Source organism: Gavia stellata, chromosome 11 (assembly GCF_030936135.1).
Source record: "Gavia stellata isolate bGavSte3 chromosome 11, bGavSte3.hap2, whole genome shotgun sequence".
In the NCBI taxonomy this organism is placed as follows: domain Eukaryota; kingdom Metazoa; phylum Chordata; class Aves; order Gaviiformes; family Gaviidae; genus Gavia; species Gavia stellata.
Window position 1 is genome coordinate 20,154,240 of NC_082604.1, and position 23,823 is coordinate 20,178,062.

Here is a 23,823-nt window from a genome sequence, read left to right on the forward strand (position 1 = left end):
TCCATCTTTTTAGTCTCTTCCCATTCTCCTTCTTCATCACTTAATCTGTCCAACAGAACCATTTCTATTTATGCTGGTTTCTGTATTTCCAGATTCTAGAAGAGAGAGGCATGACTCAAGACTGCTTTTTTTCACAAATCTTTTAGCCCACTCACCCTGTCTTGCAAGCTGAGAAATACTTACCTAAAGTGAAAACTTCTAAATATGGTGAAGTCCTCCTATTCATCTCAAATCTACAGTAAATTCCTGAATTCCTTGAAAATGACGACAGACATTGAGATGTTTTAAAGCCAAAATGGACCTTTACTAGTCTGCAGCCTGATCACCACCATAAAATGGATCATAGAAACCTACTCCAAAATCCCCACAGGTAAAACCTTTCTACTGGTTGAGTTAGAATCTATCTAGCCAGAGTTTATCTAGCTAAAGTCATCTCAGCTTAAATTAAAGACCTTAAATGCTAGACACATCATAGAAACTATATTCTGCTCGATAGAACATTTTTGTTACCCAGTTACTTTTTTGTAAACACGTACACTGTGAATGTAAATATAAGCTGGGGTCCAGCACTCCTGTGTATTTAAGCAGCTACATTCTCCTTAAAACACTTTTGTGCCCCTTAGGATCTTATGCCAGATCCTCAAATCTGTACAACATATTCCAGAAAAATTTCTACAAGACGCCTGCTTTGCAAAATAAAATTCCAGGAACTACTGGAAGTATTAAGATTATTCAGAGAAACAAGGAGCTGATGCAAAAGATTTAGAAACTGTGTCTCATTTCCTATTCCAAATGAATTCAGTAGGAAAAGTTGCTATATAATTACATTTTCTGTTGAATGTGATCCTTAGAACTGATTCATGTTCCATTTTCTAATTTATCATGTTACTGATTTCGAAATTTAGACTTGTGTGTGGTGAGATTTGGGCCTTAACAGAATGTGTCCTGTTTACAAGAAAGCTTAATTAGCGCTAGCATCTCTACACGTCTAACAGGAGGGATCATATTCCTCTTGCATGTACTGTATTTGGTTGGTAGAAAAGTGTCTAAAAATTATATTATATTTTTGCTGACACTTTCTTCTTTAGCTGCTTTAGCAGACTTTGCAATATCCTACCTGATAAAATTTACTTTGGCCAATATTAATCAGTCAGCTTGATGTCCTAACATTTACTTTTCTCTTTTGTTGTTTGCAATGCCTCTTGGAACTGGGACAAATAGCAGACATGCGCTCATGTGAAGTCTGTGGTATGTACTATATAAATGAGACCCCAGTTCTAGCTACCTAGCTACCATCTGAACAGTATTCTTAGATCTTTATTTCTGAAAGGGATCATTTTTTCTCAGGTGCCATGAAGGCACTAGTAGCTTTAATATTGCTTGTTCAGCTTCCAATTCACAAAGCTGTGCCAGCAGCTCCCCCTGCTCCCTTGGGCTGCGATGACCCAGAATCTGAAGCAGCAGCTGAAGTAGCAGTGAGTTATATTAATGGCCACAGTCATCACGGATACAAGTTTGCCTTAAACAGAATCGAGAATATCCGCGTGCTACCCCAGGTAAGTGAGGAGCTTGCAGGCAGAGCATTGTGTTAATCTGGAGATGCTTGGAAATGACCAACAAGCCCTGCCAAGGGCTGTATCCTCACATGGGGTAAATCAGCATGACTCTGTTGATTTAAATGGGGCAATGCCGCCTGGTAGCAGTTGAGAATCCAGGTCACTTGAATGTATCTCTCAAAGAGCAGAACAGAGGGGGAGAAAGAAATGTTCAGATACTTTTGTACAATGCTATAAAGGGCTCAGTTTACAAATGCAGCATGCTTGCTAGGGCAGATCATTCAAAGTGCTGATTCATGAGCCCAGTAGCTAATCTGGAGAAAAACTGTGAGGATAATCTATGTGATGCAGGTAATTATTTATTGGCTAAATGCATACCTATCATAACTCCATGCTACTAGTGATTTTGTAGTAGGCATTAATTTTACCTAATATCCCATTGAGCTGGCAAGGAAGCTGAATGGAAATAACTGCGGCTTATAGTCTCATTTTCACTAAGATCTATTGCCATCATTGTAGGCATCTAGCAAGGCTGTAGAAATGGTCATGAATACAATGTATGCACCCATTCAGAACCTCTGATTCTCTCAAAACATTGAAAAAGGTCCCAAATATTAACAAGAATGAACCTCCATGGCTGTTTTCTACTTGTTATGAGAGAGGATACCAAAGTCATTTACAAGAGACTAAACCAGACGTTAATGAGATTAGGAGTGTGCCCACAGTTACCCACACAAAAACACTGGTGACACTGCTTCGCTAATATTTTATACTTGTACACCAAAAAAACTTAATTGGTTTAAATGGAATCACTCATGACTCAAACGTCAGAATCAATCTCGGAGCTAGGGAACCTCACTTCTGCCCTTCCACTCACGTGTCTTATGTTATAGTTGCAAAGGTTCAGGAACAACCATAAAAGATCCTGCAGTCCATAAACAACATGAGTATTGGGGCTGGAACTTATCTGGTGCAATTCAGTGTAATTCCAATGGACTAAATGGGACAGGCCAATGTGCACCAGTGTTTATTTGGTATCTGGTTATAGAAACACAAAGTTCTTTCATCAACAAAGATAGCTGTTGATTTTTTAAAACTACCCAACAAAATAAAATCAAGTTAACTTAAGAGAACTGACCCACTACATACAGGCTGGACTATCCCAAATTTATGGGCCAGTTCCTTGGCTGGAAAAAATCAGTGTGACTATCTTGACTTACTCCAGCTAAAAAACTGTGTCCTGTTTTTCATGAAGTTAAATAGTAAGGACCTATTCAGTTACTCTAGTGTATACCTGGAGCTACCCAATGACAGCAACAGAGACCACAGCGCAGCCCTAGAGAAGAAATCTGGCGGTATTTTGTGAAGTAATTACTACAATTCCTGTTGTTTTTTTTTCCTTCCAGGGGCCGAATAATGACATAATGTTTCTTGAACTTGACTTATTAGAGACCACGTGCCACATTCTCAGCCCTACGCCTCTTGCAAATTGCACAGTAAGGAGCTTCACGCAACACGTGAGTATCTAAAACACTACTAGCTTGGTCCAAAGGTGCATGTTCAGTATGTTGATGCTAGAGGCCAGGCTGTCATCAATTAGATATCCAAGCAAATATTATATCACTGTAGCAGCCTATAACCACCCAATCACTTGTAACCTCCTTGTTGATTTAGTTGCCTTCATGTCACGAAGGATTTCACTCTTGGATTTCTTTCATGTCCTGTTATGTGAAGAGGACAGGTCACTGTCAGCATAACATCCCACATACAGTTCATGAATGCCATGAGGCCTTGTTCCAGGGGCTCCAGGTTCAGCCCTCCATGGTCAGCCCAGATGTCACTGCCTCGTTGCAAACTGTAGACAAGGGCAGGTTGTGAATCTGTGCAAACATAACCTTCCCTTGGCTACATGTGGGGTGTTACCTCGTGAAATTCTGTCAAGTCTAGCCACCTAGTCCTAGTCAAGACTGCAGAAGAGCTATTCCTTTCAGACAGGGCTCTGCCTTCAAGGTAATGCTCAGCTGGGATTTACTGGCCTCAAATATTTTGTTCTTAGGCAAGTGCAATCCAACTGTGAAAAGCTTTCCCTAACCAAAGCAGTGGAAGTGTTGTCTGAGTACAGCCAGCTCTGGTTTCTAAACAGAAAGCAGAGTGAGCAATTGACAATTTAAGCCTGCTGTTTCTAGACTGGGGCCCAATTCACAGACCTCGTGACTAAATTTGATCATGAGCTACCCCTGTATTCACCAGGGCTCAGAACCCATTTTCCATCTCGGGGGAGGTAAAAGTCTAACTGTTCCCTCTTCCCCGTGACTCCGGCTTTGCCTTTGACATCTCCTCCCCTGCTGGGTCATGTTGCATGTGAGCCAGCTCACACAAGGCGGCACACTCTGCTGTTTCCATGGCCACTGACCAGCTGAGATTAGTGAGAATGTTATCAAACAGCTCTGCGGAAGGTCTTAATTTATAAGGATTCATATTCTTTGCTCTTTATGAGAGAGGAACCTGAACCAAATGTCCATAATTTGGCTACCCTGACAATTCTGATACTTTTGAGATCCAGATTTGGATCCAAATTGTTCAGCTCTGGTCTGCCTTTTACAAAATCACAGACACCAGGACACGCCTAGCAGCGCCTTCGCAATCAGACTGATTTTGCCAGGAACACTCAGCCAGGATCTGTTCTTTTGAATTTAGTAATAGTTGCCCTTTTCAGAAATTCCTATTTATCTGAATGATGTAACCCTTGGATTTTTGTCTCTCTCTAGGCAGTTGAGGGTGACTGTGATGTCAAACTGCAGAAGCTGGATGGAAAGTTATCGGTACTTGCTAGTAAATGCCACTCACATGCAGGTAATGACTTTGTTCTTTAGGTTTGAATCTAGAGGCTGGAGTATTATTATAGCAATGGTTACAGTTCACTAGCTTTGCTGATTTTAAAATGCTGTGTATAAATATGGCGTAAAGGATGACAGTTAATGGTTTTTCTAAACCCAGCTGTTTTGAAAGTAATTTTTTCCCTTTTTCTGATTTCATTCACCCACAAACCCAGCCCTCTCTCTTTGCTCCTCTTTACTATGACAATTAAGATACTGTAAGTTTATCCGGGGAGCAAGTCCCAGATTTGACCTAGAGATTACTGGTACTGAGGCTTTTCACTCAGGAGTTTAGCCTCAAGAATTTGATTCCTTGGTCTGAATTTATTAGAGATAGTTGATCTTCAGAGCCCCTTTGCCAAATGTAGCTTACTTACTAAACCCAGCTTTTTCAATATTGCCATGGGAAAGTGGACTCTCTATTCTGCATGCGTTATACAAGATCTTTCTGCTCTGTATGAGATATCTTCAGTACTACTTTCAAAACTGGTGAGTGAATGAAACAACACACTCACACGAAGACAATTCCAGTAAATTAAAATATATTCATTTTTCCACCATTCCTTGTATGACCTGAGACATCTTTTCACTGGCGTCATGGATAGTTTGCCAGAAAGAGAATTGATTAAAACCTGAGTAAGAACATTCAAAATGGGCTGTTGAAGTCCACAGCACTTTTGCTTGCAGAAAGACTTGAATGGCGAAAGTCGTGTGAAGTACTGCCATCTATAGTCTATACTGCAAAAATTCCTTCCACTAATTTGGGACAGACGGTGAAACAGTGGTTTGTGTAACTGAATAGGTCTACAATGCCTTTCAAAACAACCTACAATCTGATCGAAAGGTAATCTCTTTGGTTCCTCCTGCAGACTCAAGTGAAGATGTTCTCCAACGCTGCCCTGACTGTCCACTGCTGGCAAGTTTGAATAACACTGAGGTACTAGCAACTGTTACAGCTGCACTCAATGACCACAACAGCAAAACTGCTGATGCTTACCTCAGACTCCTTGAGATCGGAAGAGCCAAAATACAGGTAAATGCTAGAACTATGTCTAGCCTTCCATGTAAACAGAATATTTCTTCTGTGGTAATTGTGCAGTGGTAACTAGTTATGTTTGCAAACAGACTTAGCTTGCTCTAAATTGCCCTACCGAATTGCTCTTGATTTCCCAAGTATTTTGTGTCATTTTAGCCACGGGATTGCCTTTGACTTCAGTGGGAGATGCAGAGCTAGAAGCCACGACATTTGCTTTTTATCTTTTCTCAGCAGCTCTGCAGTTTCACAGTGCAAAGTCAGTTAAACAATTTTCCTGTTTTATCAGTATTACCCAGCACATATTGTCTCTGTTGAGTTTGCTGTGGCTGCCACAAACTGCTCAGCAAAAGAAGCTAAAGATAATGTGGAGGCTTGTCAACTGCTGCCTGATGATCAGTCTGTAAGTATGCCAGCACATCAGTCCTGATCTCACCAGCTCAGAGGTAGAAAAGCGGCATGCTGTGATGCGCTCGCACTTGTGCAGGAATAGACGTTTGTGAGGATGAAAGTGCGAGAGTTGTACACCGTCATGATACGCCTTTCAATATATAATTCCTAAAGCTATATCACACCTTTCTCTTCTCTCTGAGGTATCTGGATTGAATCCTGATGTGTTTGAATTTATTTTAAAAAGGCTTGAGGACAAAAGTGTCCTTAACACAAAATATTTTTAATCAGCAGAATATATATTATTGTTTACTTTTCTTAACATGAGCACCTGAGAAAATCAGGCTCTTTGTACTGGACGGTACACAAACACATAACAAAAGGGCAGACTGTTTCACCTTCCTACAATTTAAGTGCTGTCAGTGTGTTTTGTTCTGATATAGAGGCTCTTGAGAATTATACTGTATACTTCATCATACTAAAATTCTTCTTTTATTTCTGATGAAATTGAGTCCTAGGCAGTTTTAGCGGGTGGGAACCTTTTACCCAGATTCCTATATATTCTTTCCCTCCCTCATACCAGAGGATCCAAAGGATCTTACTCTAGAAGAGTACGGGAGTTTCACTTATTTGCTGGTTAAACATTTAAACAGCTTGGCTTTTGAGTCCAACAGACTAAAAAGCAAGCACTTTACTGCTCAGATAAAACATGAGAAGATATAGTAGCTATTTCTAAAGGTACTGATATTAAAAATTGTAATGCAGGTCTCCTCTATTTTATAACTATTTTCTGTTGACTATGTTCTGCTTTGCCAGAATTTTGGTTTCTGCACAGCAACAATGATAACACGCCCCTCACAGGACCTCAGAGTGGACTGCCAGCTCTACGGACATCAGGTACCAACTCCAGATATTCCCTCCCTTTCTAAAGTATTCTAGCCTACTAGTACTGTTAGAAGCGATCACCCCAAGTTTACCCCTTTCACTGTAGACTGCATTAGCTATCCGTGATAAGTTGAGTTTAACTTTGTATCCTAAAAAACAAGGTAAGGTAGCTCCTGATAACCCTGTGGATTTCTGTGCCAGGAATTATGTCACCTCTGCCATCCATGCTTGGTGCAGTTTGTCCTCCTAACCATCTGTGAGCTTCACATGTCTGGTAGGGCAAAGGGAACTAAACTCTGCTCAGCTAGGGCGGCGGGGCAGGTAGATGTAAAACATAAATGAGCCATTGTGGTAGATGAAACCAGCTGGGGTTTTTGCCAGTAGTCCTTAGACGCGACTGAATTCAGGGAGCCTGACCTGCACTGCTATAGCAAGAGGAGGGAAAAATGTATGCACTGGACCGGAGTGGTCTCCAGGTATTTTAGCTTCCATTTGGCCCCAGAAGGGCTAGGTGGTGGTTGAATACCTCCTACGGCCCAGAGCTCTTGGTAACACAATAGTAATTAGCTGTCTAGGAGGTATATAAAAGAAAGAATAAGACAATTGGTGGCCCTGAAAGCTCACATAGCACAGAATTTGGTGCTAATGATCCACCAGATATTAAAAATGTGTTCCTGGGCTCCTGTGTATGTGTTCAAATGCAAATCAAACTTCTGTGATGGTCAGGAACATTTTGTACCTGGGTTGGAGGCCTATATCTCATTAGGAGCAAGGTACCTAGTAAGATAGCAAGGACCTGTATATTACAAGCCCCAAGTCACTGAACACAAACACAAAATTTTTTTCTTTTCCAGCCTGGAGTTACCTACTCTCAACCAGGTCAAGATATATCAGCAGGACTGGTGCCCAGTGTTGTACAAGGCTTCACAAACCATAATCTTAGGCTTTCCCACAATAACCCTGTTGCATCTGAATCCAGCTCTTCAGAATTTCCTACTTCCATGCTCTCAGCAAAATCTGTAGCAAAGAGAGCAGTTGCAGAGGTCGCTCAGCATGACAAAGTACCTCGCCCAGTTGGCTTTGTGCCTCCTCCTCCTCCGTGCCCTGGGAAGATTCGCTATTTCAAGATATAGGCTGTGTTACAGACATGGCAATACAGCTAACTGAAGGATCGGTGTGCAGCAGCAGCATCAACACACAGACCACAACATCAAGTGCAAATAGGTGAGAACGCTTGACTCTGAGCCCAAATGAGTTTTGCCCTCCAGAGAGCAGAGTCATGGCCAGGAACTTGCAAAGGCCTTGTTCAAAATATAGGTGATTACAACATATAGCAGTTGTTTTCTCCACATGCAGGGATGCTTTAGTTAAAATGCAGAAAATATTGTTTCAATGAAACTGTTGTAAGAGCTATACAACAGTTGTAGCTTTGTGATAGAAACACCACCCGAAAGGTTACTTCACAATAAAATGTTCAACAGAAATGCTTTGGTACCTTCTAGCTGTATATATTTTCATTTAGTTGTCAAGTATCTCCTTCACAGCATTATGAGTCATATTCTGGGCTTGATTTCAGAAACAGTAAGCTCCTGCACTTCTCATCAGCTTCACTGGGATGTGTGGGTGCTGAGCACTGCGGAAAATCAGGTCAGTCCTTTCTTTTGATCACACCAATAACACTAAAGAAGTGTCAGGAAAAAAAGTATTTTTTCCTTCCACCTGCAGTGTTTCCTAGCATGTACCTACTTTTAATATCCACCAGAAGTACCTCAATATTTTTGGACATGGCGTAAGAACATCCATGTCTATGAAAAGAACAAAGAATCAAGACACATTCATTGCTGCACGGGCTGAGAGTATCAATCCTTCCAGCCAAACACGTGTCTTCTCTGTCTTCCAGCAGATACACAGGTACAATATGAACATGGGGTACTGTATGGCCTGTGTGCATATGCGGGAATAGAAATACACTACAGACATGTATCTCTCATAATAGGACCCAGACAGCAGTGGCAATTTACCATTGTCCTAGCAGTCAAATCTTCCCTGAATTTCTGACACATGTTAGAGGCAAAATCTATTCTAAGTAGAGGAGTAATAAGGGACAGGGGCCAGAAAGATCTTCACTGTCAGCCAGACTGGAATTCTGCAGGCCCGGGGGAGCAGTCTCAAAGACAGTCATGAATCTTTAACCAGGAACAGCACTTGCTACAAGATAATTATCATGCAGGCAGCAAAAGCTGCAGAACACATGTGATTTCTGAACTGTTTCAAATAACCTATCCTGTTCTCCTAGTACAACGTTCCAATATTCAGTAAGCAACACAACTAACATTTGTTCTTGGTGGCAGTACAACAGGTTGCTATACAGAAAGGTTCTGCTCTGCTGTGTTAATGGCGAAAGGAAAAGCACTTGCACCAGTGCTTCAATTGGGTGTGTGGAGGTGAAAGAAAAAGGAAAATCAGCCCAGACTCTATAAGCCATAGTCTAACGTGATGGCAACATACTGCCAACAAGCTCTCCCCATGAATATGCTGAGTTCTTGCAGGAAGTGTGTTGCAGGCAATTGCACAACCTACTGCCTCTCCATTGCTCAGTGATTTTTTCCTTTTCTGTAAAGCAGTGACTCCAGTATGTTCTGCATGCAGTCATGCATTCAAAAAGTGCTAGTACTAAGCTGTAGAAGTTTCTTGAAGTGGTAAGGTAGGTGGTCCTCCCATCCCACTGCACAAGACACAGTACAGGGTTTAGTGAAATAGCTACTGTTATGATCTGCGTTACTATAGCATCACATACATGAGACTGAGTTTTTAACTTGCCTGGAACAATTAGTTTTCCTAGCTTTTGTATTTTTAAAAATAGGAATTGCCTTAACTAAACCATACAAATTGTCTTGTATCTAATGAAGTGGGCACGAAGTTATAGAAGAGACAGTGTTTTCCAGGCTTAGAAAATTCTCCATCTGATGGCAGGAACAGTATGTTTCAGAGGGGGATCCCTGAATTCCAGAAATGCTGCATTTTCTTGTTGCCTTTTCCAACCACACAAAGCAAGGATATGTAGCAGAACATCTGCAGCCTTCACACTTCACAGATGTTCTCCTACACCTGGCACAACTACTCCATTGTTTCCTAAAACAGGGACAGAAAAAAAAAGCAGAATTGCTCTGTGTATTCCAATTAGTAGCTGCACCTCATCTTCTTTCTCCTTAACACTTGCCCTCTTAAGGACACATTTTGCCCTCTTAAGGATACATTTTCCACGACGGCTTTGAAGCACTCACTTTGTCTCCCACCAGTATGGCCCGGTATTCACGCATCTGGACCTTAGTAACAGATTCAGTATTTAGTAATAGATTCTCCAGACAAAGAGTGCTATGAAACGGCAATACATAAAATACAAATGCCTCCTTCCTTGAAATGCAGTATGAATAGTTTCGTCAGGTCTGCATCACTGGCTGACAATGTTTTTCAGCTTTTTCAAACCCTGTTTTGCTAAAGCATATGTACTTCATGTGCTGCTTTGGCTGGACATACTCAGATTTCCCAGCTGTGTCCATGTTTTGAGGTCAGCTACTTCAACAGAGAAATTTTTTCCTTTCCAGTGGGAGGAAGAGTACAAAGAACAGAGTCAGGGATATAACAATTCCCCATTATAAGAGGCACCGACAGAGCCAGTACTAACTGGCACCCATCTCCATAGAAATGCCATGTACTGTAAGGATAAAGAAAACGAGTTATTATCCTTTAGCCACAGGGGAAGCATTCCCAGGCACAAGGAACAATGTGAGCGAGTCTGCATTGCTGCTTCTGCTGTTCCTGTACTATGGCTACAGCAGTGTTTCTCAACATTCATCCCTTGTATCCCTTCCCTGCAGGATACAGTCCGTACATCATCCCTCACCCTGAGTTTGCAAAGCAACTGGTGACACTTGAGGTCGCTCAGTCTAGCAGCCATGTGTCCCTTCAGTCCTGCTGTCTGAGTTCTGAGTGTTCCAGCTCTGCCACCAATCAAAGTCTTCTAAGAAGAGTTTCAGCCCCAGTGCTGTTGCAGGTCTTCCTGGCTGTATGTATAATCCCACCCAGCTTTCTATGGACATTCCCTGGGACATGTTCTGCTGTCTCCCATAGGAACATGCTTTGAGCACTGCTGGGCTGAAGACATGAGATTCTTTATACCACCAGTAAAAAAATGTGACGATAAATAAAATTTTAAACACCCCAAACTTTACAGTAGTATTAAATAGAGCCAATTGTGTCCTTCACTTGCACTTTTCCTTCCTCACTCAAACAGGGGCAGCCCTCAAACCTAAAGGTACTCGGTGACATCCAGCAGATAGCTGTGATCACGGAGACTCCCATAACAGAAAATGAGGGCCAGGGAAATGGTTACCCAGCTTCTGGTATCCTTCAAGGTGAAATACTGCAGTAGAAAAGTAGAAAACCAATTACTTTCACTGGGATTCTCCCCAAGTAATGGTGGTTGTCACTTCTCCAGATCTTCAAGGTAATAGCTATTTGTACACCTATTCCCCCCTGTCTCCAGCCTGGAGCTCCTGATAGTTTAGCCACAAGGCACATCGCTGTCGTTTCAAACTAAAGTTTCTCCAGGCAGAATTTTCCATGATCCTTTTTCATCCGTACTTAGCAAATCACTCGAGAATCAATAGTGACCACAGTGCAGTCTCTTAGCTGGCAAATCAACCTCCAAATTCAACAGGGAGGGGATAAGTCAAAGGTACAAATAAACCTGCACAGCTTAGCATGTGCTCTGTGATACTACGGGGGGAGCAGCTGGGTCAGTGAATGGCTCCCCCCAGAGTCACAGTCTCCAGTCACTTCAGGATTGTATAATTTGTTGTTGCTGCAAAAGAATGAAAGATGAGCACTGAGTAGTGCTAAAATAATTAAAATAGTGACATTGCTGGACCAATTTCCTTATGATTCTCTTGTGGCTTCCCACAATTTATACTGGGGTAGGCCAAGGAGCTAAAGATTAAGCAGGCGGGACTCTTTTCCTTGAGCCAGTTCTGACCGTACAATATAAGGGAGAAAATATCACTGAACAAGATAGAAAACTAAGGTCCTAAATCATCCAGCCAAGAAGCAGTGACGGGATAAGTAGCTGCAGTTCACAGAGAAGTCTGGACTAAATCTGGGAGAGCTATGCAAGGTGATGTGAAACGGCAAAGAAACAACTGGATGTACATTTTCCCTGATTCAAAGTACAAAAAGAATAATTTACAGGTAAAAAAAAAGAGTGAAAGGTGGCATAAGGAGGAAGGCATCGGCTACAAGAAGTCAAATGAAGGCAGTTCACCCTCCAGTTTCCAGTTTATGTTACATGCTCTCTCTTCTTTAAAAAGTTCTTTCTGCTACATTCTCCCCTTCAGACCTTTGGCACCGAGACAAGCGTAATCAGCCCCAGGGCTGTAACTTTCTTACAGGCCACCTTCCTCTCCCCTCCCCTCTCAGCATATGATTTCAGATGGTTCTTATTTCATCACTAAGTTTGGTTCTCAGGCAATAAAAATGCAGCAGCATGTTACAATTAGCAGTGGAGTTCATATGCAACTGTACCTGCCTCTAAACCCACAGGAATATAAAGATAGGCATTGCCAGGCAGGGGCTGAACCCAGGTGCAGCCAAAAAGTTAAGATGGGAGGAGATAAAAGGAAACAAGACTTACTCTTTGGCATCAGAAGCAACATGTAATGATGGCAAGTTCACAGAGTACTTTGCACAATGTGGCGGTGAGAACAAAGTGAGAAGGTGGGGAAGATGGGATGAAATAGGAAATGTTCAGGGCTCAGGGAAATCAGGCTGGGGGGTCAAATACCTAGTAGGTGTCAATAAATTGAGAGTTTTAGGTAACAAAAGACGAATGGGCTGGAGTCAAGGCATTCAGAGGGAACAAATCCTGAAATGGAGCCTTCAATAGCCTAAGACCGTTTTGATAACCCTGGTTCACTTATTGTCTATTTCCTCCAACCTCTTAAAGCAGCTCATTTTGCACCATCCCACCAACAGAAGTTAAGTCTTTGGGGTCACAACAAAACTTACCACATCTATGCTACTATATTCAATTACAGTGAGTGTTAAGTCCCAAATAAGCACAATGGAAATTTCTCCTTAAAAGTAGACACCATGATGAAACTGTTAATTCTTTACATTGCCTTGTTATCATGTTATCTAAGAATATTTAACGGCTTGAGAAGACCATTTATCCACAGGCTTCTTGACTGGACATGAACTGCATTTTGCTGGCTTGGACTGGGCTAAGGGTTAACATTCATCTGTAGGTACCCAACTGAGCAGAAATGCTCAAAGGGTGAATCCAAACTGAGCTTTCTATCCCAACCAAACTGCCCGCATATAACAGAGAGTCAGTATATTTGTTTACAATTAGCATTTAACAAATACAAAGTGTAAAATCAGTCAACCTTGTGGTCCTTGTCCAGTTCCCATTCAAATTACTAAGACCTTTGTCATTGCCTTATTTGGGAGAACTGGATGACCGACAGAACAGAGGTGGATCCAAACCCATCCTGCATGTAGGTTTATTTAAGCAATTCTGGTTTCTTAAGAAAGCAGCTTTGTGTGTGTATTCTTGTCCCTTGTGATGAGGTCAAAGTTATACCACCTACCCAGTGAAGTCTGAATTGGAGATGTAAAGCCAGAAGGAGAAAGTGCTCTCTGGTCTCAGAGGGAGTGACAACACTTTCATAAAACCTTGTAATCATTGACTTAGTGTTTGCTGTTGCAGCTGTAGGTTTAAAGGTGATGGTCAGTATGTAATAAAAAGGGGACACAAGTTTGTAAAGAGACATAGCTCCATTACAAAAGTCTGCTATTTCATGCAGGTCAGCCCTTCCATACTGACTTACCATTCTGATCTGCTGCACAGGTTTTCTAAGCAGAATGGTTTTACTTGTTTCAATGCTCTTTGGCATACAGGTGCTTTGCTCCTGGGCTGCCCCTCCTCCTGCCAGAGGAGCACTGACTGCATTGCTTTCCCCCAGCTGTGATGACACTGTAGTAGAGGAGGCTGCAGATCTGGCTCTTCGCCAGATCAATGCTGACCGTAAAGAGGGCTACATACTCAGTCTCTACCGAATATTCAGTGTTCAGGAACATCCTCAGGTAAGTTACCTTCTTGTTCTATATTTGTTTCTCCCATGAAAAGCCCTGTGTCTATCACTATTCCTTAGCAATATCTATTTGAACTAAGAAATATTTCAAAAGGCAAATGTAAAGTTACATTCTCAGGACTCCAGAGGCCATGTCAACTTTACACACAGATGACTAGAAACAGTTCCATCACCGCTGTGGGCAATTAGAGAGCAAATCTCAGTCACGATTCTCTGCTGCCTGCCTCTGGAATAGCTCCAGGCATCAGTTCAAATTTGATATGAAACACCACTACTCTGATTTAATTTCATTTTACACCTTCCTCCCACTGCCTTGAGCAGTTGGAGTGCAAAGGCTATTATGTCACCGTGCGTTTTGCACGAAAGATGTAAGCACTAACAGGTGTAAACACATCCAGCTTGGGACCAGGGAATTCCTTCACAGACCTCTAAATGATGACTCATTCTCCAGAAGAAATCTGAAACCAGTTCAAGTGCAAAAATTACACTGGAAATACCTATGGAATATCACTCTCATATCCTCAAGTATCTTATTTCTCTACGTGTGCTTAATTTATTATTATTTTGTGTTACAATAGCTGAATCTACTGGCATTAGCCAGAGACAATCTGAAATGAGTGCACAAGGCCCACAACAGATAAGGCACTGTGGAAGCATGCTACTAACATACCCTGCCATGCTTGCTCACTTCCCATAATCTTACCTGAAAGGCTGAGTTCTGAACCCTTAAAGAAAATCAGGCTTATTGCCAGATGTTTAAAGATCTGTACTGGCAAGGATATGACACTACTTCCTGCTGCTCTCACAAGGACATAGTTTCTGCAGACGCGCTGTAGCCTCTAGCAATCTGATATCTCACGACTAAAGATGCATACTTTGCTGTGCTTTCCACTATGTTCTCTATGTTGCTTTGCTCAGGTGACAGAATGTGCCCACTAAGAAACTGGATCAGGTCTCTTAAGAATTTTTTCCACATGGGGTACCTCTGAGCTGGCCCACAATCCACATCACCAGTCATGGAGTTAGGTACTTAGCCCCCCATCCTGTTTCCTGCTGTCAGCTGTTTCCTGCTGACAATAATTAGAGCACCCCTATGACCAACCTAGAGTGCAGCATGGTGGGTGCAGATGTGCTGTAAAGCACTTCATTCATCTCCCTGCTTCTCCCTTCACCTGTGCCAAGTATATCTCAGCACAGGAGAATTTTGGTCCTTGTTTGTGATTTGGTCTGTCACTTAATTCCCTGGAGACCTAATTTATTGCCTTAGGGCATACTTTGCTTTTTGTTCATTTGGGGGTTTCATTTACTTTTATTCTTATTTTTTGCATCTAATATGCATATCCTGTAAATAAGGTGTTCCAAGATACTGCAATAACAAACTAGACAATCTAAGCCCTTTGTCACATTTTTGCTGCTGTTGGGACTGAGTACATAAGAAGCAGTCAGCTATGTCAGGGATATTCATGGATAGTAACAACCTTATGCAACCTTCTATTCCCCTCAAAAAAATAAAGAAATCTCTTTTTTTATCAGTCAGTGGTACTGCCTCCCATTTTTTCAACCAATACTCAGAATAAAAACATTTTCAAAGTTACTTCAAATTCAAATCTGCCCTTAAGCAACCTGTGGTTCAGTTTTGCTCTAACTGAAACTAATGAACACTAATTGAAACTTCTATGCAAGTAGGACATAGCCTTTCTTTCATACAAGATACTCATTAACTTCACTGACAGGCACTTAACCAAAATTACAAAACATGCCAAAATAGTTCATGTCTTTCCCTTGCACCAGGTCACCCTGCCACAAAGGCAAAGCTGCACTGCTGCCACATCTCTTCTGGCTCCCAGTCTCCCCAGCATGCATCGCAGTGGCAATCCTAGCATCAGCAGCACTGAGGAAGGGATCTTTTTGGCAATGCAGAAAAGATAGAAGTTTTTATTCAATACTAAGCAGATATGAAAAGTCCTTTGCATAATGGTCTTTTAATGAAAATTAAAATAAGGATGATGAAACCTTCAGAGATCTGCTGAGCTCTGAATAAACCCCAAATTATCCTTTCCCCAGTGGAGGATGATACATACAGAAGCAGGTAGACAAAAAGATGTGTAGATTTTATAATAACCTCATCTGCGTATTAGAGCTGATATTATACAAGAGAGCTACAGGCAACAGGAAATACAGTTTGCATTTAGTATTTCCAAGATCACCAAGCTTTACAATCAGTCTTCATGATTCAGCTGAGTAAACCCATCTAACATCAAACACATTTGATTGTAAGAACATTTCTTTAATGATATATGTGTGTGCTTTTGCCTCCAGAATACCTGAACAACCAACTTGAAAGCTCAAGTGACCAGTCCCAACTTTGGGACTCCTTAAAGATACACATTTTTCTTGGCTATTACTTCTTCATGCAGGATAGTCTTAGCGATGGGGTTTTTTCATAGAGGGTATATTTAAAGTTACAAGCTTGTACTGAGTGCTGCACTACTCAAAAACACATTTTCAGCAAATAGCAATTACTCTTTGACCAATCTTACTTTCTGTTTACTGATTTAACCTATATTAGCTATCATATTAAGGAGACATATCATTGTGGTATTTAGGTACCTTGTATGTAAACAGAAAATTAAAATTAGTTCCTTCCACAGAAGGATCTATGCAGCCAGGTGTGGGGATAGTGCGATGCCACTGTACACAGTGCTGCTGCACCTCAGCTTCACTCTTTGTCAAAATAGCTTTTGATCTTTTCACAACCTTCAAAAAGACACTTATAATTAAACCTCAGGATAAGTGTAGGCAAACCCTGAGAGCTCAGTGCAAGGCATTACCAGATTACTTCATAGAACACTTAAGGAAAAAAGAGGATATGAAAATACAAAAAATGGAATAAAGCATAACTTGCATAAGTAAGAATATAACTTAGAGACAAAGCTAACAAAACAATTTACTCATTCTTTATATTTATTTTGATCTTTTATATTTAAAGGGTTTAGTATTACATTTACAAGTATATATGGTAGGGCTCACATAAAATCACCACCCCAGTCTCTTTCCAGAGATCTCTATACTGTGTGACCAGAATGGTTTGTATCACTCATTCTCCTCAGGATACAGATACCTATTAGTGTTTTTCCAAGCAGTATAAAACCAAAAAAGACAGCAGTACTCCAGCCTTTAGATGCCCTATTGACTGGTCTTTAGTTGCTGTTAAACAGAAATCAAAATTGAAGCCAAAATTGTATAGATACTGGCCCCAGACTTCTACAAGACTCTTGCCCCATAAAGCATTTTCTCCATAAACCAGTGAAATCAACTAGGAGTGAATGAATACTACTCTCATTCAGTTTTGTTTTTTCTCCCTCTTCAGCAAAGACATAACCTCAGTCTAAACATGCAGATAACACTCACATCTAAGTTCTTTAGGATGTATAAATGACAGCTGCTCTCTTTGCAGCTTTCCACTACAGAAAATAAAATATGATCCTACTAAGCTGTATCCTTGATAAATATCCTGGAAAGGTGCTCACCCATATCTACAGTGGAAGCAGAACCAGGAGCTGCACCATGCAGCATCTCATCTTTCTGTACCACATGATGTAATCACTAGCTATATGGAGCTGTACTTTTAGTCTTTCCCTGTCCCTCTCGCATGGAAACATTTGCCCAAAAGTTGAGCCCTAACTGCTTTGTGCACCTGTGCTGCAGTGAACTGAATAAAGGTTTCTGGACTTAAGCACAGGCTCAGAACTCAAGCACTGGACTGAAGCCTTAAGCGAGTCAGAGACATCCATGTAGATATGCAAGGTCTCTCATAGCACTTTCTGATCTCTGAGAGAATATTTACATTGTCTGCATCAACGCAGTCATTGCCTCTTTACAGCAAGCACAAAGAATCCATACTTGAAGAAGGCACTACTCTAAAAAATAAGATATTTCTGTTTCTAATGCCTACTGGGAATGTTCCATGTTAGCAGTTTTTTATTATTTGTGGTATTTATGGTCTCATTCTTACTGAAGGCAAAATAACCTACCTTTCACATCTAATCATAAAATGCAGTTGACAATGAAAACATCACCATGTTTAGTCCTTATTCTTGGGTGCTGGTTGGTACTAGAATCAGAAGGATAAAACTGACTCTAAAAGGCTGTTCTTTAATTAAAGCTGGCTAGACACATGACCAAGCCTGTTCTAACAGGGCCTGAATCTCACCTGATTTGCCACCGTTGAGAATTTGTCCCACAGAATGTTCAGTTTTCAGGGTATCTATGTGTCCCACCCCTGTGTTTTGTGTTTCTCCATTTCTCCCTTTTATGTGTCCCTACTTTGTTCTATACAAAACTGGCATATGACCCTTTCTTTTTTTGTTTTCAGGAGATTACTGGTTCTGTCTTCTATCTCATCTTGGATGTAGTAGATACCGAATGCCATGTACTCAGCAAAAAGTTGTGGAAGAACTGCATGGCCAGATTTGCTCATACAACTGTAAGGATTTTATTTTCTTATTTAATCTCAGGTATGATGAGTTATTCAGGCACTACTGATGACAGCAAAATCCCTACACATGCATTTTTAGTAGGCAGCAGAGCTTAGAAGAAGTCAAAACCCATTTTTTAAGGTCCACAGTTTTCCTCTGTACTTTCTAATCAGTTTATAGACTGGTAAGATTTATTTTAAAAAATTAAAATCAAAAGAAAGTTTTTAACCAGAGCTAATAAGCAGAAATAACTAAATAGCCATGCCAGGACACTATTTGGAATAAATGGCTGATTTTTTATAACAACCCTGTAAGACTTTATTTTAAAGACAGCCTGTCAAGAAGGGAATAAAAGAAACTCACTTGTCTATAACATGTGATTTTTCATTTAGTTTAATTCCACTTTTATTCTGACAACTTTGCAAAAATTGCACTGAAATAGGAGAAAAAAGCAAGTCAAGAAATGTATGTCCTAGCAGCCTTAATCATACATGTGGCAATATTTAAGAAGCACTCAGAGAACATACATTCAACTTGTAAAAATAAAGGCACAATGGATATTAATAGGCCAGTACTTTTTTCTGCCATACCGTCAGAGTTTCTTTGTGTGCAAGGGTAATCTTACCGTGCCACAAAACTGGTTTAGGGTCTCTCCTACCACTCTCCTTCCTTACTATGAACATAGGGGGAAGGTGAAAGGTAGAAGACAGGTAACTGGATCCAGAGACTCTGAGCTGATCTCCAGGCTTAAGCTCTCTGGGTTCTAGACATAGACCCAGCTCCCAGTGTGGGGGTCTGGCCAGGAAAAGCACTCTGTGGCACTTGGGCACTTCTTAGCTGCCAGAAAGTGGCCTTGTGTAGGCCAACCTGCAGACAAGCACTGCACCTGTAAAGCTCAGAATTACACCAGGGGAAGATCTGGCCTTTTATTTCTATAGGAGATACATAGAAATGTGCTTCCTTCACTGCCATTTGAATATTAACACAACTCTTTTCTTGAAAATAATTTCATGACTGCAAGGAGAAAATAAACCACTCACTGTCTGGGTACTAGATGATCAGTGCAAAGAGTGCAATATTAATTGTTTCTAAATGTTTATATTGTTTTAGGTTTATGGTCAATGCAAAGCAATTATCTACATTAATCAGGCAAGAAATATTGCTCATCTGAATACTTATGAGTGCATTTTACAACCAGGTATGTCTTTATGTAACACACTCACTTTAAAAGAGGACTGGAAAAACACTCTTTGCCATATAGCATTACTTTGAATTTTAATTGTAATTATGGCACCACAGCGTCTCCATTAGCTTTCAGCTGCCCTAATTTTCACAAGTCAGTGATCATAAGTCCAGTGCAGTCCTGCAGCTCAAAGCAGTGCAGTAGTAACTCTTTTCATCTCTGGGAAACCCAGCAGAGCCTCTATATGGGCTTTTACCCTCTCATCCAAAAAGCATTTTTAATAGGCTTGTGAAAGGCAGGTAGAACCAGCAAGCCCACTGTCAGTAAGTTGAGCTTTTTTCTGCAATGACTCTGCCTCCACTGCAACATTTTTATGGGTCCACAAATTCATAAAGATTCAAAATCGTTGAGTGAATCAAACCACATATTGTTACTCCAGGGGCCTGGAGGACAAGTGTGTAGGGTTAGGGGCATAGATGCATTTACAGTGACCTATACTATCAACATGCTTTTATGGTTATGCTTTCTCTAATGACATTGTTCTGTCTGAATAAAAAGTTCCACCCAGATATATTTGGACAGTATGTCCTGACTGCCCAGTTTATGACCGTCCAACTGAGCCCAAGTATTTGGAGGCTGCTGTTCAAAGCCTTGCCAAGTTCAATGAAGAGAGTGAACAAACTCATTATTTCTCTGTCCTCAATGTCACAAGAGCTTCAATGCAGGTAAGCCAAGGCACATCTGACTTGCTTTAGGCCTCAAGAAGTATGGATCCACCTGTTCTACTGTATATGATTTGTTATGTCTTACAGATTGTTTAGAATTTGCATCTGTATAGTACAGAGAATACTTCTATGCAGAATTCTCCTGGGAGATTAAGATCTGCATTGATCCAAGACTTTGACTCCATTTATTGCAAAAAGGGCTTTATGCAAAACTCTAGACACAGATTTGTGTTCCAAAGTTTAGGAAAGTTTCACTGTGAGCTCTTCTACCACCACCATGAATTAGTGACTCCCTAATAGAAAGTATTTAATAAAGCACAGTCATCCCTTCCAACACATACCCGTAATTCACTGAATGAGTTTAAACATGGCTTAAAACTAATTTTAGACTAACAGAGAGTTAACAATCTCCTGGCTAAATCCTGTTTGTTTACCACAGTAATATCTGGTCTCTCTAAAATTCATTATGTATAGATAACAAGGTGGTTTTCACTCTTTGTTTCAAACTGTTAGATATTACTACATTACAGTATTTAATCACTCCCATTTTCCAACCCTGAGGTACTTGCATTTCAGAAATAGAAAAAGTTATCCTGTTAATCAAAGCAGCCAGAAATGATCAACAAGGCACTGAAGAGGGTCTTTGGATATGTAGTTCTATGTGGATGCTAACTTATTACAAAAATCAAACTCATTTCAACTATAGCTAATCCATGAGTTACTAGGATTGTGCATATATAAGAAGTAAAAAATAGCCACGGAATAAAGCATCACTGGCAAAAAATCATTCTCCTGTAATACAACTAACAGTAATGCCCCAAGTATAACCAGCTCCTTCCACAATTAGCAGGATTTTACATCTATTTCAAGGTCTGTAGGATTCTTGCTTCTTTCTGACACATGCACAAGGTCTAATTGCCATTGGTCTCTCATCAACAGTGGGTGGTTGGTCCTGCATATTTTGTGGAGTTTTTAATTCAGGAGACATCCTGCTCCAAAAATGACACGATTGCTGACATCTCCAAGTGCAAGCCACTTTCATCAGAACTAGCTGTAAGTACTTTTCCTTGTATAAACACCTATTTTTCAGATACTGTGATTCCTCAGTGAATACTTAGCCTGTCCCTTTGGTTCTTTGCAGACAAGAATCAAAGCCCACAGGCATCTTTTTATGGGTTGTAGCTCTATACTGTCTTGCAACTGTACAAACCACTTTAGAATAGAGAAAACATTTCAGTAAAAGTTCTGAATTCTTACTTTAAAGTTAATGAACAAAGAAAACAGAAAAAAATACCATCCAGAAAAAGGTGGGGTAGCCATTGCCTTACAAAACTGAATCATTCTTAAAAATTTCTTCCAAGTAAACAGACGTAGAAAATGAATCACAAACAATGCATGAAGAGTGTATTCATACTACAATCAGGTCAGCTAAGGAAAACATTTAGGAACTAAGGAAAAAATTATAAAAGAAACTGAAGGACTAAACAGGCATGCTGCCAAGAGATAACATTTCAAGACCCATCCTAACTGAGATCCAAGCCATGTTACCTACAGCCCAGTAAAAACACAACTATTAGAAACAACATTTTTTCATGGTTTCTTTCACTAGTATGGTGTGAAATTGGTTTTGCCTGAAAAGTGATATTATGTTTTATTACACAAATTGCCTGCATGGGGATATTCTGCTGCAGTAGAACTTAAGTGTACTGTTGCAGCTGGACCTTAAGTTGCCATCTTATTTTTACTATCGTGTTACCCAACCCTCCTTTGCAAACATAAAGCCCTTTTCAAAATGCTGCCTACCTTTGTAAGCTTACCAATCCCAAACCGAAAGTTTGCCCAAGCTGCTTATTCCTACAAATACATGTAGAAGCTATGACTGTTCAGCCTTTCATAATCACTTGCTTTACAAGACAGGAACTAAGTATCAGTGCTACAATGTGAAAAAATGCTTGCATTTTCTTCTTCCAGCAAATAGGTTTCTGCAAAGGCTCTGTAGTAAACAGTGACTTGGAACATGAACAGTTTGTCAAAATATCCTGTGAAATCTACAATCTGCAGGTATTTCTTAATCTAATCTTAATATTGCAAGAGTAATACTCCTTTACAAAACAAGAATTGAACTCTTGAAAGCCCAGCCATTTTTAAGTTTCCTTATTCACAAAGATAAGGGCTTCAAGAAAGTGATAAGGCCAAATCAGGAAGAAATCTCTCTTGTGATAAAACAGAGTGTTGCTACGTGGATAAAAAGGCAATATAATGAGTATAGAGTCAATCATATAGAATGTGTTCAGAATGCTCTACAAAGAAACTGTAAATAACAAAGGGAATGCAAAGAGCAGTAACTGTGTAGTTACCCAAGTTTCATGCACCCATCTCGACTGGCATAAGAAGCAGTTCCATCTGTCTATCCTTTGAGCTTCCGTTCTGCAGCTGGTGTTTGCAGACAGGAATTGCAGCAGATCCTTAGTGTGAAGGGTGACCTTCTTCATACCTGGAAGAATTTGTAATAGCTTCAATATAGGTAATGCTTATTGTCTGTTATTTAGGATCCTGCCACTGAAGAAGGGAGACAGGAAGCTAATCAGACACCTGGAAAATCCAGCCAGAATCATCAACAAGCTTTCCCTTCAGAAACTAATCCTTTCTCCCCACACCTAGAAAAAACAGTGGGCTGGGTTAAAATTCTACCCCCTTCAACTGAGGATGTCTCTTTCCAAAACCTACCAGAAGGTCAAAATGAACATAAAGATGGAAAGCCAGTTCCACCTGAGGCTGTAGGATCTATGCCCAGCCTCGATGGAGAAAAGACTCAAGTAGACAAACCAGACTTGGCCAAACCAGTCACTGGACCAGTCATTCTCCCTTTTCCTGAAGAACTTTCTCTATCAGACTCATGCCCAGGAGAAGCAAAGGAGATAAATTCCATCCTCCAGCCTTTGCTGCCTAAAAAGCCTACCAAAGTCTAGCCAGCATCCAATCACCTCAACTACCTGCAACAAAATAACAGCCACAATAACAACCTGGTCTTTCAATCTGTGTAACATGTTTAAATAAATAAATTGCTTATTACAATCTTCATCTTTGGAGTTCTCAGTTTTAAGAAAGCACAGGAATATATTAGAAAAAGAAAGTTAACTGGCGCATTTTCCAACAAAAGAATTTGGCTTTTAATTCTCAAATTATCAGTAAGAGCATGAAGGAAAGGTAACTACGGAGGGTAAAAGAACTTGCAGGGCTGAGACAGCCCAAAGGCATCAGAAAAAATATCCTTAGTAGCAAAAGTCTGTCAAGGCACAGCGTGGGATGGCTGCTCACCAAGGGATGGTGAGACAGAGCCAGGCATGATAACAAAGCTGGCAGGGCAGGGACCTGTCCCCTAGTACCTGAGCGAGAAGAGCAGGGCAGACCCAGGGATGGTAGTCAGGTGAGAAGAGGCCAGATCACCGTGCAAGTTTATGGGCGATGAGGCAGGTCTGGGTTCAAGCCAGAAACATGAGTTAGCAAGTCAGGGTCAGGATCAGGTCTGGTTACGGTACCCAGAGT

The 23,823-nt window shown here is 40.7% G+C and overlaps 2 protein-coding genes across 2 annotated transcripts; both read left to right on the forward strand.

The window, feature by feature from the left end:
• The first annotated feature begins 1,329 nt into the window (after window positions 1-1,329).
• Window positions 1,330-8,224, forward strand: AHSG (alpha 2-HS glycoprotein). The gene is made up of 7 exons (XM_059822780.1): window positions 1,330-1,556; window positions 2,963-3,073; window positions 4,325-4,409; window positions 5,302-5,465; window positions 5,755-5,868; window positions 6,672-6,752; window positions 7,595-8,224. Exons 1-7 carry the CDS (start codon window positions 1,353-1,355, stop codon window positions 7,871-7,873), a joined length of 1,038 nt encoding a protein of 345 aa, XP_059678763.1. The 5' UTR covers window positions 1,330-1,352; the 3' UTR covers window positions 7,874-8,224.
• A 5,437-nt stretch (window positions 8,225-13,661) lies between these two features.
• On the forward strand, window positions 13,662-23,290 carry FETUB (fetuin B). Its single transcript, XM_009815458.2, has 7 exons — window positions 13,662-13,883; window positions 18,267-18,377; window positions 19,480-19,567; window positions 20,111-20,277; window positions 21,217-21,330; window positions 22,249-22,338; window positions 22,827-23,290. Exons 1-7 carry the CDS (start codon window positions 13,662-13,664, stop codon window positions 23,244-23,246), a joined length of 1,212 nt encoding a protein of 403 aa, XP_009813760.2. The 3' UTR covers window positions 23,247-23,290.
• Window positions 23,291-23,823: the final 533 nt, after the last annotated feature.